Genomic DNA, 16,870 nt, shown 5'->3' on the forward strand with positions numbered 1-16,870 from the left:
TTTCCCTTTTCATAAGACTCACTAACTGTGGGAGGCAGAAGCTACTGGAATGCCTCCCCATCCCTGCCGCACCAGGACTGGGCCCAAACTGTGGGATTCCATTCCTCTGTGTCACTGCAGAGCCGTCTCTGCTCATTCTCTGAGGGCACCAGGAAACTATGGGAGCCCTGAGGGCCTCAGAGAAAACTCATCTTTGTGGTCACTGGCAAAATTGTCCAGAGGCAGGCTGGCGTGGGAGAAGGGGTGCAGGGATCCTCCTCACTCTGCCCCACTTCTTACAAATCCCTTTTTTCTCAGCTGCTATTTCAAGCTGGGTTGCTGCTATGGAATTGTGAAATGCTGGGCCTTTTCTCTCCAGTGGGGAAACTGGAGCCCAGGGAGACCCATCAGAGATCATGATGACCCCACCATGGCTGTGCCATGGGCGCCCGCCTTGGTTATACCCCCGCTTCCAGGAGATAAGCAGAGGATGTGGGCAGGTGTGGCAGAAGGGTTTGAGATTTCCCCCCCAAACATCTGTGTTTAAAAAACTCCGCTAGCAAGTTCAAAAGTGTTTGGAAACATTCAGTGGATAAAAAGAATTTGAACCATCTAAGCAGTCTAGGGAAGTTGCCAGGTTCGAAAACAGCTAGGTAACTGCTGGCATGGTTCACATAAAGCTTTAAAGCAATTCCACGTAAAGTAACATTTTCAAGGCCTGAAAGTCAGGGCAAGAGCAGACGCAAGGTGGATAAAGCAACACCATTTCTTGCTTCCCAAAGTCAAAGCTCTACACCTGAAAGCGTCTTCCCCCGTTCTCCACTTTCCTCCCCGTGCTCCCAAGTGAACCTCTGGCTGCATCAGGCTGGCTCGGGTGTCTCCTGGTTCCCAAACACAAGCGCCATCTTGGGGGTGCCCATGAGCTCTTGGCTGGGCACAAATCCCTCTCTGGTCCCTGAGAAAGGGGCTGAGGTTTGGAGCAGCAGTTATATGATGATTATGACCACCAATTGCTCACGTAGAAACAATGTCAATTCTCCTCCCCTGTACTCCACTTTCCTTTCACCCAAAACGGCACCTCCACATAACTATGCATAACTATGCACCATAACTAAGACATTATGGAAGCCACGTGGTAACTAGCAGCAGCCTTGAGTTTTCTTTCTTGCTCGTCACCCAATCCATTCACTCGTTATTCATCTAGTCTTTACTATTCCTTCATCCCCCATTATACCTTCATTCACCATCATTAATCATGATCAATCATCATGAATAATCACTTTCTACCTGTCAGGCCCTGTGCTGGGTGCCAGCGACTTAGAGATAACCAAGAAACAGTCCCTGTCCTCAAGAAACTTCTATACTAGCCATGTGACAAGAAAAAGGCAATAATAAGCAATCGTATTTACTGAATGCTTACCATGGGCTAAGCACTTTACAGAGATTTTCTCATTTGATCCACCCAACAGCCTAACAGGTAGAGATTATTCCCATTTTACACAGAGGCAACGGTTTTCTAGATGTTAAGTGATTTTATAGCTACTAAGTGGCAAAACCAGCAGGATTTGAACCCAGATCTGCCTGAGTCCTGTGCTCTAACCATGATGAAAAACTGCTTCTAAAGACAGGGTCCAGGTAGTTGATAACATCAGACACGGAGAAGCCTGAGCACGAAAGTGTAGAAGAGTGTAGTTCTCCCTGATGGAGTCTGGAAAGGCTACAGAAGGGGGAGCTGATCCTCAGAAGATGAACAGCTGGCTGCCCACAAGGAAGACAATTAGGAAAAGGCATTCTGGGCAGAGGGCTCAGCAGGGGCAAACGCGTGGTGGTATCTTGGCATATTCGAGGAGCTGTAAGCAGTTTGGCTGGGGAGATCTGAAAGAAGAGGAGAAGTGGGAAGGGATCTCTGCAGGGGGGCTTTGAGGTGACACCATGGAGTGAGGTCCCTTGCTGAGCAGTAGGGACCATGCAGGGCTCTGAGCAAAGGTGGAGAATCTTCAGCATAGTGGCTGATGGCAAGAGTGCTTTGGCTGTTGAGGACAGAATGGACTTGAGGGAATTAAGAATGATTAAGCCCATCCACAGTCCACCCATCCACCCATGTATCCATCCATCCACTCACTCATCCTTTTATCTGTCCATTCACTCACTCACCCACTACTTTATTCACTCATATGCTCACCTGTTCATTCATTTATTCACCCACCCAGTCACCCACTCACTTGATCAATCATGTATTTATTTTTTCATCAAATGTGAATCTTCAACATGTGTCAGACCCTGCCTGGCATTAGGGGTTAAAAGTCAAGTGGAATCCATTCAGGGAGCTCATGGTCCAATAACCTAGAAATTTCCATGCAAAAGACAGTGACTATGGGAAAGGCAGAGACAAACACTGTGAAAGCCAAGAGAAGGGACCCATTAGCTCAGCTAATGGGGGTGGGGGGCAATCAGGGAAGGCTGTACAGAGGAGGTGTCCTTTGATCTCGTTCTAGAAGCTGAGGAAGAGTTCTCCAGCAGAAGAAGAGGGAATGGTCTTCCAGGAAGACCAGCAGGTGGACAGGCTTTATTACTAACCCAACCAAATGCTTTCTCAAAGAAGGATACAGAGCTAAATTTAGCTGGGCCACATTTAAATAGAATTACACCTGGCCATGAACTGGTTTAAATGTAGATACCCCAGTGAAAGCCAGCTCTCCATGCAAATTCCAGTGACCCCTCTCAGGAGCTGGAAATCCAGCTCCCATGTGAGTGATGGGGACACTATGCTAAGTGAGCGAGCATGTGTGATAAGAGGAAAGGAGGTTTCCTCTTCCCTTGGAAGCCAAGGACTCCGAGCTTGTCCCCAACCCTCAGACAATATCTGGGCCTGGGAGCAATTGAGCAGGCCCCCTTCTATGAGAAGCCCACCTGCCTTACCTTGGAACCTGATAGTGTCGTTGATTATCTCCAGTGTGTCGGCCACAGCGTTGTACTCTCCCACCTTCACCTCCCTGCTGTCTGCGGGAGCAAGAGACAGTGGTTGGTTAGATTGAGCACTGTGCCCATGGCTGGTGTCCCATGGTCTGCTCCTGTCCCAGTTCTTGCTCCCCTGTGGGCCCTGGCTATATTGTCACAGGCTTTCCTTTTCCCCAGGGCCTCTTCCAGGTAGAATCGCAAAACCTCCAATTTGATCTGGGGTGGAACAGAAGCCCTCTTACCCCATCTCACCCACTGGTTACCCGCCCTTTGCTGTATGTCTCATGGATGGGGGCTCACTGCCCTCATAATTGGACTTAGTTACCAAGTCCTTCCTGGTCATTGAGCTGAAGGGTCTCTCTATAACCTTCCTCTGGCATCTGGTTCTGTCATCTAAGACCACACAAACCACTTCTGCTCCTTTTGCTCCAGGACAGCTCTATAGACTTGGAGACAAAGACAGATCATCTCCCAGGTGCCAGACCCCAACCTCACCTTACAGAATATCATTTCCAATTCTCCCCTCTCCAGGTCCCTCCTTAGGCCACACCATACAATGTCACTGTGTCTGATAGAGTGTAGACTCAAGGACCAACCAGTGTACTTCTTCAGGCATGATCTGGTCAACACAAGTACAAGGGACTGTCCCCTCCTTTATTGTGCACATTATATTCTTATTAATGCATCCTCAGGTGGAATTAGTATCTTTCAGAGGCCACATTGCTCTGCTGGGTCATATCGAGCACAATCTCCTTCATATATACTTGTTCAGGTGTATTTTCAGACCCAAGTGATTCATTTGAATTTACCTTCATCCTTGATACTATTCTGTTGGTGGGTTTAGGTCATTGTTTTGGTCATCTCCAGGAATAGAGATGATGAAAACTGGCCCAGGGTGGTGGCAAGAAGAATGAAGAATGGGGGTATCAGATTTGACAGAGGTTTCTTTTTTCCAAGTAAAATCTGGACAACTGTGTGATCAAATGTGTGGGGGATATGGGGAACAGGGGAGTGAAGCAAGTGCCTGGGGGGATCAGGTACCATTCCCTGAGTGGGGAACTCAGGAGAGGGTCAGAGAAGCGGGGAAGTTGCTACATTCCGGTTTGGGCACGCTAAGCCTGACGTGCTTATGGATCATGAGAGTGGCGATGTCCTTGGGTCTGGAGACAGGGGAGAGTTCTGGGCTAGGGAGCGAGTCAGGGCCATCAGCATGTAGGCTGGGAGCTGGAGCATGGGGGCAGGTAGGAGATCCCTAGGGACAGTGCCAAGGGGAGGAGAGGACCAAGGGCAGAATCCTGGGGAGCGCCAACCTCCTAGGGGCTTGGTAGAGCAAGGATGCTGCAAGGAACTGGGAACTACTGGCCAGGATGCTGGGAGCAGGATGGCGGAGAGAGTGGGCATCCCGGGAGCCAACGAAAGGGACAATGTCATATGTCACTGAGAGACTAGAACTAGGGCAGGGGGTCAGTAGATTTGGTGTGTGGGGTGCTGGTGACCGGAGATGAAGCAGGTTCAGGGGAAGAAGGGCCAAAGGCAAGGAGTGTGGAAGTAGAGTGAAGCCCCCAGGGCAGAACTGGCTTTGACAGGGTTGGGGAGTGGGCAGGGCAGGGTGGCCACGGAAGAGTCACCGAGCCCTGACAACGTGCCTGGATCTGTGCCAGGAACTTTAGGTGCCTTTTTTTGTTCAGTTCTCATGGCTGGAGTTGGTGGCTTCAGTCCCACCAAATAGATGAGGAAACTGAGGCTCAGGAGGTTGTAGCTTTGCTGCCCCTCCCTCATTCTAAGAGTAGAGCCCAGCCTCAAACCCGGGACGTTTCCCACCGCCTATGTTCTCATGGGGCTGCCTTGACGGGATCCCTGAGCAGTGACAGTTCTGTGCCAAGCTGCCACAGGCCACGTGGGCCTCCTGAGTGTAATAACTGCGGAGAGCTGTGCCCACATGCCCACCGTAGGGCAAGCGGGTCCCCTGAGCTGCAGATGCTGGGCATAAGAATGCCATAAGGTGGCGCGGGTACAGGAATTCCGAACATGTAACCGCAGGAACTGCTGGCTGGCTGGGGCTCTGGCTCTGAGTGAATTTTGTTGAAGAGATGCAGATGTGCTACTGGTCCCTTATAAACATTCGGGAAGCAGAACAGGGAATCCCATAGGCCACCCTTCGCTTGTGTGCCTTTGACTGTGGGGTGGAAAACAGGCCTGTAAAAGTCACTCCCTTCTCCCCACAATGGTCTCCCTGCCATTTGGGGGCTGTCACACTGTGCAGGTGGCTGTCGCTTGCCTGGGTCACAGCTCCTAAATGTCACATTAGCAGACTCTGCTGGGAGCTCCGGTATCCCTGCTCTGGCCTTTTGAAGTCCTCAGCCCCAATCAGCTCCTGCCGCTCGGAGGAGGAGGTCCTGATTTATTTATCTGGCGTGGGGAGGCAGCTCATGAAATATGCAGACTGATTGGAACAGATCACCAGGAGCCGGGAAGTGGTGTGGCTGGCACCCCACTGCGCCCCAACCACACAGCCCGCCCCTCTGGTTCACACACCCTACTGTCCTGTCCCTTAGCACCAAAGTAACACTTGGCTTCCCAAGAAAGCCATAATCACTGTAATCTCTCCCTGGGGTACCGCTTGGGGGATCACTGGTGCTTCTCATGTTCTTGGATTTAAGGCTCATGGCAAAACATGAGCTGGGCTTGACTCGCCCCAGTAAGTGAAGTGAACACTCAGAGCTATGTGCTGGGCAGCGACCAAGTGGCCTGAACTTGGCTCCCCTACTTCTGGATTCAGACAGGGCAGAGCTCATACTGGTCACTGAGCCCACATTTCCGGAGCGCATGCCAGCCCCAGGTTATTTCATGATTAAGAATCCCTCAAAAGCTTCAGTGTGGGTGGTGGAAGATAAGGTTCTGTCCTTACCCATGATCAAGGTGGCCTTGGACCTCTGGGTGCTGTGGGATGCTTATGCTAAATCTCTTAATCACTCATTCATTCATTCATTCAACAAACATTGATGGGGGGCGGGGGGGGGGTACTATTATATGTCAGGCTCCAGGCTGGAGGCTGGAGACATAAAGATTCAAAAAAAAGTTCATAGTCTCTGACATTGTAGTTTAGGGATGATAGCCTCACCCAGTCCTACCAGGGAGGTAAAATTGTTCTCATTTGCAGATAGTATTTCCCTCCAGCCTGCATTTTGTTAGCAGGTTGTTGTAGCTGTAAAATGGGAACTCTCAAAGTGGCCATGAGGACTAAAGAGAATACTGGCAGTTTCTGGTTTGCAACCTAACTCACAGTAAGTGTTCGATACGTCGTCGTTTGCCTTAACTCACAGTAAGTGTTCGATACGTCGTCGTTTGCCTCATGATAAAAGTGACCGAGCTATTTGCTAGATCCCCTAACACTCCCTATGTTTTCTTACTGCCATGGTTCCCCACAATGGTCCCTCTGCTTGGAAGGTGGCTTTCCCCTCCTTCTACTAAACCAACACGGCCCAACCCTACACCCACCTCTTCCAGGAAGCCTTCCATGAGTCCTGCTCCTCCCCCCCTGAGCACCTCAGTTTCTGTGGACTGAGGGCATGGGGGACAGACTGCCTCTGGTGTGGCAGAGTGGGAGCTGTGCCCGAGGTGTGCCCAGGCCTTATGATTCCTGCCGGCTGGTTAGTTCCTGAGCGGAACCTGAAGTCTTGCTTCTGGCATCCCCAGGTAACACAGAGTATTGCCCCCACCCCCCGCCCTGTACCCAGGGCCCCTCTGGGGTCTGCAGGTAGAAGGCTGGTGCCCCCCGTGCTCTTCCATTCACCCGTGGCCCCGCTGATGGAGACCATGAGAGGCACGTAGCACTCTCAATTGTTAACTCTTGGCTTCCTTGGTAACTCCACCGTGCAAACAACATTAGCCACTCATTTGGTTATAGGCTGGGCCTTGCAGACTGTGGACCAGGGGATCTGTGGACAGACTATAAGGGTCCATCAGGAGGTGGGGGGTGGGGATGAAGGAACTGAGCAGAGGGCTGCAGTGTTGAGAGTGTCACTGGCTGGCCTCCCTGCCCCCACAACTCTGCCGTGCTTGCCACTGACTCACTGTGTGACCCTGGACACACTGTCCCTTTCTCTGGGTCTCAGTTTCTCCATCTGCTAACTGCACTGCAGGGCTTCCTTCCAATGATTCTCAGCCCTGGCTGGGCATTAGTATCACCCGGGGAACCACTAGAAAAAACATATGCCCTAGTCCTAATATGGGTCCATTATATTAGAACTTCTGGGGGGTTGAGGGGTGGGTTTTGGGTGGCAGTACTTTTTTTTTTTTTGAGAGAGAGGGTACAAGTGCGCAAGGGGCAGAGAGAGAGAGGGAGAGAGAGAGAGAGAGAGAGAGACAAGCAGGGCTCACCCTAAAGCGATGCTTGTGCTCACCCAAAGCAGGACTCGAGCTCACCCGATGTGGGACTCAAACTCATGAACTGTGAGATCATGACCTGAGCCGAAGTCAGATACTTAACCGACTGAGCCACCCAGGCGCCCCAGGGCGGCAGGATTTTTTAAAAGTCTCCTAAGCTGATCCTAACACACAGCCAGAGTTGAGAACCACTACATTTGACTGAAGGCCTTTCAATGCCGACACTTTCTGTTCTAAGAAGCTAAAAATAGTGTGGAACAGAAAGCCCCTCTCCTGCAGAACAATGCTGCTTCCTTGTTGTGGGGCAAAAAGAAGGGTTTTCTTTAAAAAGCTCCTTCTTTATTTCAAATTTTATATTTGGATGATACGTAAAGAAAATAGGTCCTATTGGTGAAAATTGGGCTGCCAAAAAAAGTCCAGTCTGAAAATATTCGCTGGCTGTGGGCCTGGGAGCACGCACGAGACGGCCGGGAAACAGCTTCAATCAGAGCGTTTCTGCCTCCTCCCTGGGACCGCAACCCCCAGGCGGGAGGACGAGTGATAGGGTCGCCAACATCCTGCTACGTGGGCTCTCCTCCCCTCCCCCCTCACCGTCCATTTGTCCTCAACTGGCTCTAGATCTGAATGGAAGGAGGTGTACGTGTTCTTTAAAGTTTGTCACAAACATACAGACTCAGTGTATGACTCTGAGGCAAAAAACAAAGGATGGATTTGACTCAACAAAAATAAAACATGAAAGCCTAACACAATCACTCCATTCATTCTAGGACCCCCTACCAAAATCCTAAACTCGGGGTAGGAAAGAACTCTGGCTGGTAGACAGGACCCTTGGAGTTAGTCTTGGCTCTCCTGTCGCCTCAGTGAGGAGCCCCCAGGAAGTCGTGGCCCCTTCATGGGTTTTGCTAAAGCCAGTAGGCTGGACGGGGAGATGTTCACGGCCTCCAACTCTTGTTTGGTGATTCTGCAATTGCTTTCAAGGGTCTTCCTCATTCCAAGCTGAAATCTGCCTCCTGAGACTTCCCTTCACGGGTCCTGGCTCTGCCTGGGTGGGGGGGGGGGGGGGGGAGGGGGGGGCACACATCACATGGACCCCTGTTCCTGGTGGTTCTTCAGAGGTCAGAGCACGGTGATCACAGGCTTTGATTCTACTCTTCTCCAGGTGGCCAGCCATTCCTCAGGAAGTAATCCCCGGTCTGGTCACTGCCTGAGCGCAGGCCCTAGAGGGTCACCCTCCTGTCACCCAGTGAGGAGCAGAGCTGAGCCGCACCTCTCGGCAGCACTGAGCAGACAGACTCTGTGCTTCCTTGGTCCGAATCCTGCAAACATTCTTCTCTGTATTCACAAACAATATGCTGCTGCCACGTTTTTAACAAATTAATGTCAGTGACCTTTGGTTGGAAATTTTTAACAGGCCAGGTGGACACTGGTCAAATGGCCTGGGAATATAATAACCCTGCTAAGGGCAGATTTGTCTATGGACTTAGGTAAACTGGGCAGGACAAAAGCTAAGTAGCAGGGGATGCACAGGACACATACAAACACAACAGGTTATTTGCACCTAGAATATCTTTTTTCTTCTCTTCTTGGCTAGCTCCCACTGGCCCTTCAGAATTCATCTCAGGTGCCACATCTCCCAGGTAGCCTTCCTGGAATCTGTCAGGTGGAGCCAATTGCCCCTCTTCTGAATGTCCTCACCACATGTCGTATGCACTTGAGGTTCTGTGTCTGTGCCCACTGGATCAGGAGCTCTCTGAGGGCATGGATGCATCTTACCCAGCTCGGCACCCCCCTAAATCCAGTCAGGACCTGGCATGAAGGTGCCAGGACATGATTTTTTAGAAACCTCAAAAGCCCAAACCATATGGGAGAAAAAGGAATTCATCCAAATCAAAATTAAGAACTTCTGTTCAACAAATACTTTATAGACAAGTGATTGAATTAGAGAAGATATCTACAAAGCCTAAAGGTAAAAGGAAACTGAGATTTAGAATATATAAGGATCTCTAGCAAGTTAATAAGGAAAAGACAGTTTTCTCAAAATAAAAGTGGTCATAATCAACAAATGGCCCATAAACACGGGAAGAAATGCCCAAACCTCATTAGTTAACAGAGAAATGATATTTAAAACCACAATATGATATTACTTTTTCCTTTAGATGGACAGAAAATGAGAGAGCCAGGGATTGGCAAGTACTTGTGGGAGGAGGGACACAGGAATCTCCATGCTGGTGGCAGTGGAGACGGGTGTGGGTATTGAAAGAGCCATTTGGCAGATCTTAGGCATGTTTAGTGTTCACCCACCTCCCCATCCAACAGTTCTGCTCCTGGACATTTGTCCTAAATAAATGCCCAGTTGGGTTCATAAGGGGATACTTGTTATTTATATAGGTAGGGAGCTGAAGGTGGCCTGGGTGTCTATCACTGGGAGAATGGATGGGTAAAGCATGAATGCACCCCATGGAATGATCAGTGAAAGTCATGGCTCAGATGTTCACATAGAAACATGGAAGCATCTCCAAAAAGAAAGTGCTGAGTGGGAGGAAAAAAAAAGAAAGAGAAAGAAACAGGAGAAGATATATAATCCAGTTGCATTGATATAAATCAAAATATATGCATTCAAGACATCAATCCACATTTTGTGAGGACATATCAACACAATATATGCATTAAAACACTCAGAGTGTTTGCCCTTTCCTGGGGGAGGCGGGAGTGCAGGATAAGAACAAATGCTAGAGATAAGGGCATAGACAAACAGAGAGGGGCTTTCCTGGACCAATGATAACAATGTCCCATGAAATGAGGAACATGAAATGTGTCCTAAGGGAGGAAGATCTTACTTTTCTCAAGAAATTCTGGGGGGGGGGCAAATCTGGGGTTACAGTTGCCACGGACCTTCTCTGTGCCAGTCACCGAACTGTTCATAGCTTCACACCATCGAATTGTCACCATCACTCAAGGCAAAGAAAGTGATCTCCTTTAGTTTTACTATTTTAAACTGAATGCTGAAAATGATGGCTTAGAGAGATTAAGCCACAGCACCTAGCTAGTGATGAAGAGGCATAGACTTCGAACACTCATAGACTTTCTCCATATGAGGAGATGAGTTCCCCATCACCGGAGGCATTTAAGTAGAGGTAATGCTGCAAAAGAGAGTCAGGGCTCCCTTCAACATGGAGAGTCTATAGCTCAATGAAACACAAGGTCTGTTAATAATTCTGTCTTCCAGGCTACCTTTCTTGGGCTCTCTGAAAGGTAAGCCTGCATCACAAAGGCTGGGCAGTGTCAGAGTCAGGCTTCCAGCGTCAAGGAGCCCACATACACGTGTGTCTTTCCATTCCTGCTGACCCACAGCTCCGCACCGTATCCTGCAGGTTAGTGGACTATGTCTCCATCTTAATTATACCAAGGCGAGCGGCAGTCCAACCAACTGGCCTTTCCAGACCCACGGCTGGGTGGAGGGAGCTACGACACACTCCTTGATACTAAAAACCAGCCTCGAGCATCTCAAACAAGGGCCAGACTAGCTCTGAAAGTTTTCTAGTAGGTTCTGGGAAATCATCTTCCCACTTTTATCGTCCTGGCTCTCTGCCAGAGAAATCACGAAGTCCCTGGGAGGCAGGGACCGTAACTTATTCAACTTGGCTTCCCTCAGAGGACTTGGTAAAGCGCCTGGCAGGTGCTCAGGAAATGCGCACTGCATAGAACCATATCTCTTACCCCAAAGACCTAAAGGTAATTAATGGCTGCCAGCGGGGAGGACGAGCCCACATTTCACTAGGTACCTTCCAAATGACATTTATGCCATTGGCGTGATGCAAGACCCCAGCCCTTCAAATCAGGTGCCGAAACATAAAAGTCCAAAGTCTGAGCCCTTTATGTTGCACAGAAGCCGTGTGAAACTCGAGCACATCGTCATTTGCTGTGACTCTGACAAACAGGCCTAATGAAGGCAGGGCCGGCGAGTGGAGCACACAGATGCTCAGAGCTGCCGAAGAGCACAAACAAGGCTCTAATCATGGCTTCACTCGACTTCCTCCCCTGCTGCAAACTCCCAACCGTGTTTAGACTTCGGCAGGAACATGGATTCTTTCTTCTCTTGAGAGAAAAAAGAAGCCAATTCCCTGGCATTCATCCTCCTCTCCACGTGGTTTCATGAAAGTCAGCGACAGCGTGGGGGAGGGTGAGTGAATGTGGAACTGAAAGGAGTCCGGGCCTTGGCCCCCCACTCCACCCAAGGTGTGCGGCCAACAGGACGCTAACTCCTGCTCTGACCACAAGTGGCTCACTCAGGACAGCGCCCGAGGCAAGAGTAAGAGGGCATGGAATTTACTGGAGAGTGATCCTAGGGCAGCTTGAAGGGGTGTGGGGGAGGTGAGACAGGGAAGGGAAAGGAGCCAGTAAAGGGGCATTAATGAGCAGGTTTCTGGGTGGGCAGCTGAGGCAAAATCCCACTGGCGACCCCCAGAGACAGAGCAGAACATACCTTGCAGTTTCCCCACCCAAGAGGGAAGGCTACTGAGAGGTTTATCCTCTGCTTCTCTCTCCTCCTTGGTGCAAGGCTGTCCCTGGAAGGGCTAACTCCCTGGACGTCTGGCCTTCTCCTTGCACAGGGTGAGGGGTTCAGGTGCCTTTAATGAGCTATTTCTTTGGAAATAATGGATGCTCAGGGAGTATGGATGTGTCACTGATGGCATCCACCATCTACACTCTACGATTGTCCTGTTGACAGTTAAAAGCTCTGGGAACCCTTGAAAACGAAGTAAATGGAGAGATCATTCGTAGGGATCTGAAGCCTCTCCTGGATTAAAAATGCCTCCGTCTCAAGGGAGGCCATGAATCTAACCCTGGCACGTTATTTTAGAACAGTTCTGTTTACCCAGCATTCCTAACTTTACAAAAGAGGTAGTTTCTCCAGGCTGATGCAACAATGGCCACCATCTTGAATTAGCTTTGGTTCCCTCTGCTGTCAAGGCTAACTGCTGTTTGTGAGACAAGTCGCTGCAAACCACAAGTAAATGAAGATGTTCTTAAATTTCCACAAGTCCTATCACCAGCTAATCCAGTGAGCATTACCAAGAGCTGGCCAGAAGCCAGGCACTGCGTCAGGAATGTGACTAGCTTCCCAGCTCTTGAGAATTTATAGAGCAAGATCTCATGTGGCCCTTTCCCCACTCCAACTGGGCAAGGGCTGGCATTAGTGCCATCCCATTTTCCAGAGGATTAAGTTAAGGCCTAGGGAGACGAAGTGACTTGCCCAGGGTTACACTGCTGCTAAGTTTCAGAGCCAGGACTTGAATCCAGGTCTTTTGCTCCCAGATTAATTCAATAAACTTGTACTGGAGGCCTACCAAATTCCAGGCATTTGTCCTACCAACTTTACAGCTTTGGAATCAGAAAGTGCAGGAGGACGGTTTATTGACTCCCCTTTTAGTCTTCTCTCCAAAGCTGCCTCCCATTTCCAACTCACTCGTGTTTTAGTTTTGCAAACACAGAGCCTCCTACAAAATGCTTCCTTTATGGTAGGTACAAGAGTCTGGAAGGCACCAGGAGCTCTGCACAAACAAGGAGCTGAAAGAGCATCTCGTGAGGTCTTCAGAGGAAGGGTGGGATGGGCCATCTTACAAGATCAGGTTAGTGGGCTTTGAGACAGCCTGAGTGTGAGTCTTGAAGCAGCCCCTGCAAAGAGAGGCCCCACTGCTGGGGCTGGCTGTCTGAGCCAAGCTCTGAAGTAAGCCCTGTTGTTCACTGTCCCCTCTAAATACAAGGCAGGAGTAAGGGAGAGAGAAGCAGACAGGGAGAGAGTCAGCGTGAAGGACACGGCAGAAAAAACATGGTGGTCCCATTTAGAAGCCTTTTTGAAAGGCCAGTGGAGATGTAAGACTGGGTAATCCGGGATAAGGGGCAGGCCCATCCTATGGGCAAATCCTGGAAAGTCCTAGAAAACATTGTGTGGACCAGCCCAGGGAAGCATGGGGCCAGAGACTAGAAGGAATGATCTCACCATGGGATGGGTCTGCCCCAGCCAAGTCACTTCCCCTGTCCGGGCCTCAGTTTCCCAGATGATAACCAGGCACCCTTCAGGTGGTCAGCCTGTTCAATAATGCAATGCCCCTCCATCCAGGCAGACAGTGCACCTCTGAGACCCTTTACATTTGGAAAATGAACTCTTGTGCTGACACGAACATGCCCCCAGCATTCTAGTGGCTCATTTCAGCCCCCAAATAACAGAATCCCTCTATCAACAGGATCTATGTTTTAAAAACATATAACAGGGGTGTTTGGGTGACTCAGTCGGTTGAGCATCTGACTTTGGCTCAGGTCATGGTCTCGTGGTTCATGAGCTCGAGCCCCACATCAGGCTTGCTGCTGTCAGCCTGTCAGCGCAGAGTCCACTTCGGATCCTCTGTCACCCTTCTCTCTGCCTCTCCCCTGCTTGTGTTCTCCCAAAAATAAGTAAATATTTTTAAAAAACCCATACAGAATGCAAACTGGTGCAGCTGCTCTGGAAAACAGTGTGGAGGTTCCTCGAAAAATTAAAAATAGATCTACCCTATGACCCAGCAATAGCACTGCTAGGAATTTACCCAAGGGATGCAGGAGTGCTGATGCATAGGGGCACTCGTACCCCAATGTTTATAGCAGTGCTTTCAACAATAGCCAAATTATGGAAAGAGCCTAAATGTCCATCAACTGATAAATGGATAAAGAAGATGTGGTTTATATATTCAACAGAATACTACTTGGCAATGAGAAAGAATGAAATCTGGCCATTTGCAGCAACGTGGATGGAACTGGGGGGTATTATGCTAAGTGAAATAAGTCAGTCAGAGAAGGACAGATATCATATGTTTTCACTCATATGTGGATCTTGAGAAACTTACCAGAAGACCATGGAGGAGGGGAAGGAGGAAAAGAATAGTTACAAACAGAGAGGGAGGCAAACCATAAGAGACTCTTAAATATAGAGAACAAACAGGGCTGTTGGGGGTGGGGGAGAGGGGAAAATGGGAGATGGGCATTGAGGAGGGCACTTGTTGGGATGAGCACTGGGTGTTGTATGGAAGCCAATTTGATAATAAATTATATGAGAAAAAACCTGTATAAACAGGAGTCTCTGCAGGCCCAGCTCTGATGTTCAATAAAAACTGGACACAGGGGCACCTGGGTGGCTCAGTCGGTTAAGCATCCAACTTTGGCTCAGGTCATGATCTCACAGTTTGTGGGTTCGAGCCCCACGTCGGGTTCTGTGCTGACAGCTCAGAGCCTGGAACCTCCTTCATATTTTGTGTCTCCCTCTCTCTCTGCCCCTCCTCTGCTCATGTTCTCTGTCTCTCAAAAATAAATAAAACATTAAACAAATTAAAAAAAAAAAAACTGGACACAAATGTGAAGGGAAAACAGGCAGAGGTGTGCATGTGAGCACAAGGAGGGGGAGCTGAGGTCCAGTCTCAGCTCTGCCACTAACTGGCTTGTGTCCCTGGGCAGAACAGCTCCCTCCCCTGAGCCTCAGTTTCCCATTTACACCATGAGGTAGTGGAGTGGGATCATCTCTAAGACCTTTCCCTGTCTGACATCCTACATATGGCTAAGTGTGGGGAAAAGCTATAAAGGGCAGGCAGATGGAAAGGCACCTGGGGGGGTTTCAACACACCAAGAAAATCTGGATTTGCCCCAGAAAAGTGTCATAATTTTTGACATAGTGCTAATCATAATTGCTACTACTTGCTGAGCAAGAAATACGTGCACGTATTTCTATGTGTTATCTCATTGAGTTCTTCCCATATTCCAAGAAGGTAAATAGGATTATATTCCTATTTTACAGATGAGAACTCCACACAGGTGAAGTCACTTGCCTGATGTGCTATATGGACTTGAGCTAAGGTGGGTCAGACCCACCTCTGAACTTCTGTTTGCTCCTCTGCTTTCCTTACAAATGCCTAAAACTAGTCACTGGGGTTGGTGCCTTATCCTAACATATGAAAAAAAAAAAAAGGCAATAAAATTGGCACGCACTTGTAGCTGTGATCAGCCAATCAATATTTTATAAAATATTCTCCCAGAATGATATAATTTGAGAACTGGAAATGTGACAAGAGAATTTAGTTACAATCACTCAAAAAAAGAAAAAAAAAGGAAGCATCTTTGCCAAGATGCTTACTTGGTTCAACCAATGAAGAAGCAAGACTAACAAATGGGAAAATAATTACATTTGCCGAAAATTACATCTTTTGTGCATGCCAGGGAGCTGACATGCGTTTCAATTACCTGCCATCAGAAGACGAATGGGTGAGTCTAGAAGATTGAATTACGGAGCCATAGTACCAAACACCTCTCCTCATTGATCTCAATCCGGTGGGATTTGTCTGAATGAACCTGAATAACTCGATTTCACTTTTTGCTTTCCCTTGGATGACTTTGGGATCTGACGCAGAAGGCACTGCTCTTGTTTCTGGATTTTCCAGAAACATCCAGATGCTAAAAAAAAACTGCGGTAAAGAACAGTGCATCTAGTGGTTTTGGCTAACAAACCTGCTGATGACTGACGGAGGTGTCTACCTGGAGGAAAGCCCAGTCCCACTCCCACAGATGCCCTGTACTCTCTGACAAGCCCCAACCCCTCTCGGGGCCTCCACTTCCACCTTACATGAGGAACGTGGTCTGGAAGGTTTCTGAACCCCTTCGAACACGGACAACAGAAAAATCCAAAAAATGACCTAGTTTCTTAAAAAAAATGACCTATAACAAGCACGTGGGGGATGATTATGGGTTAAAAGAGATATCAACCAGATGCAACGAGTGGACCTTGTGTGGATTCTCCCACACACTGTAAAGGCCTTTTGGAGAAAGTCAGAGAATCCACATAGACTAGAAGTGTCTAAGATTCAACTAAGAATCATTGTCAGGGGTGCCTGGGTGACTCAGTCGGTTAAGTGTCTGATTCTTGATTTCAGCTCAGGTCATGATCTCACGGTTAGTGAGATCAAGCCGAGTCTGGCTGACAGTGTGGAACCTGTTTGGGATTCTCTCTCTTCTCTCTCTGCTCCTCCCCCTGCTCCTGTGCTCCCTCTCTTTCTCTCTCAAAATGGATAAACTTAAAAAAAAACTTTGTTACATGTTTTAGGTGGGCTAATAGTATCGTGGTTATGTTCTGAAAGGTCCTTATCTACTGGGAATGCATACTGCAGTATTTATAGATTGAAATGAGATAATGTCTGGGAGCTGTTTTAAACATTACAGAAAAAAAAAAAGGGTGAGGTGGGTGAGTACAGATAAAGCAAGATTAGCAAAACGCAGATGATGGTTGAAGTCAGGTGATGGGTACACAGGGTTTATTATGCAATTCTCTCAAATTTAGGGTCTGTTTGAAAATTTCTATAATCAAAAAAACAATGCAAGCTTTCTCAGAATACTGGAGCGGGCTTGACCCCCACTCTCTATACTTTCACGAGCCTCTCAGAGTCATGTGGGAAGACTGAATAGCCTGAGAAGTCATGCAGTTGAGAAAAATATTCTAAATAAGTTGAAACTAATGTTTTCACAGAGAAGT

The 16,870-nt window shown here is 48.6% G+C and overlaps 1 protein-coding gene across 1 annotated transcript in view; it reads right to left on the reverse strand.

Moving 5' to 3' along the window:
- GABBR2 (gamma-aminobutyric acid type B receptor subunit 2) overlaps positions 1-16,870 on the reverse strand; it is a 349,708-nt gene that overhangs the window by 83,035 nt on the left and 249,803 nt on the right. The window contains exon 9 of the mRNA XM_019454378.2: positions 2,899-2,979. Within this exon, the coding sequence (XP_019309923.1) occupies positions 2,899-2,979 (81 nt within the window). The remainder of the gene's footprint in view (positions 1-2,898; positions 2,980-16,870) is intronic.

This window comes from Panthera pardus, unplaced genomic scaffold (genome assembly GCF_024362965.1).
Source record: "Panthera pardus isolate Hobbes unplaced genomic scaffold, ASM2436296v1 HiC_scaffold_20, whole genome shotgun sequence".
NCBI lineage: Eukaryota > Metazoa > Chordata > Mammalia > Carnivora > Felidae > Panthera > Panthera pardus.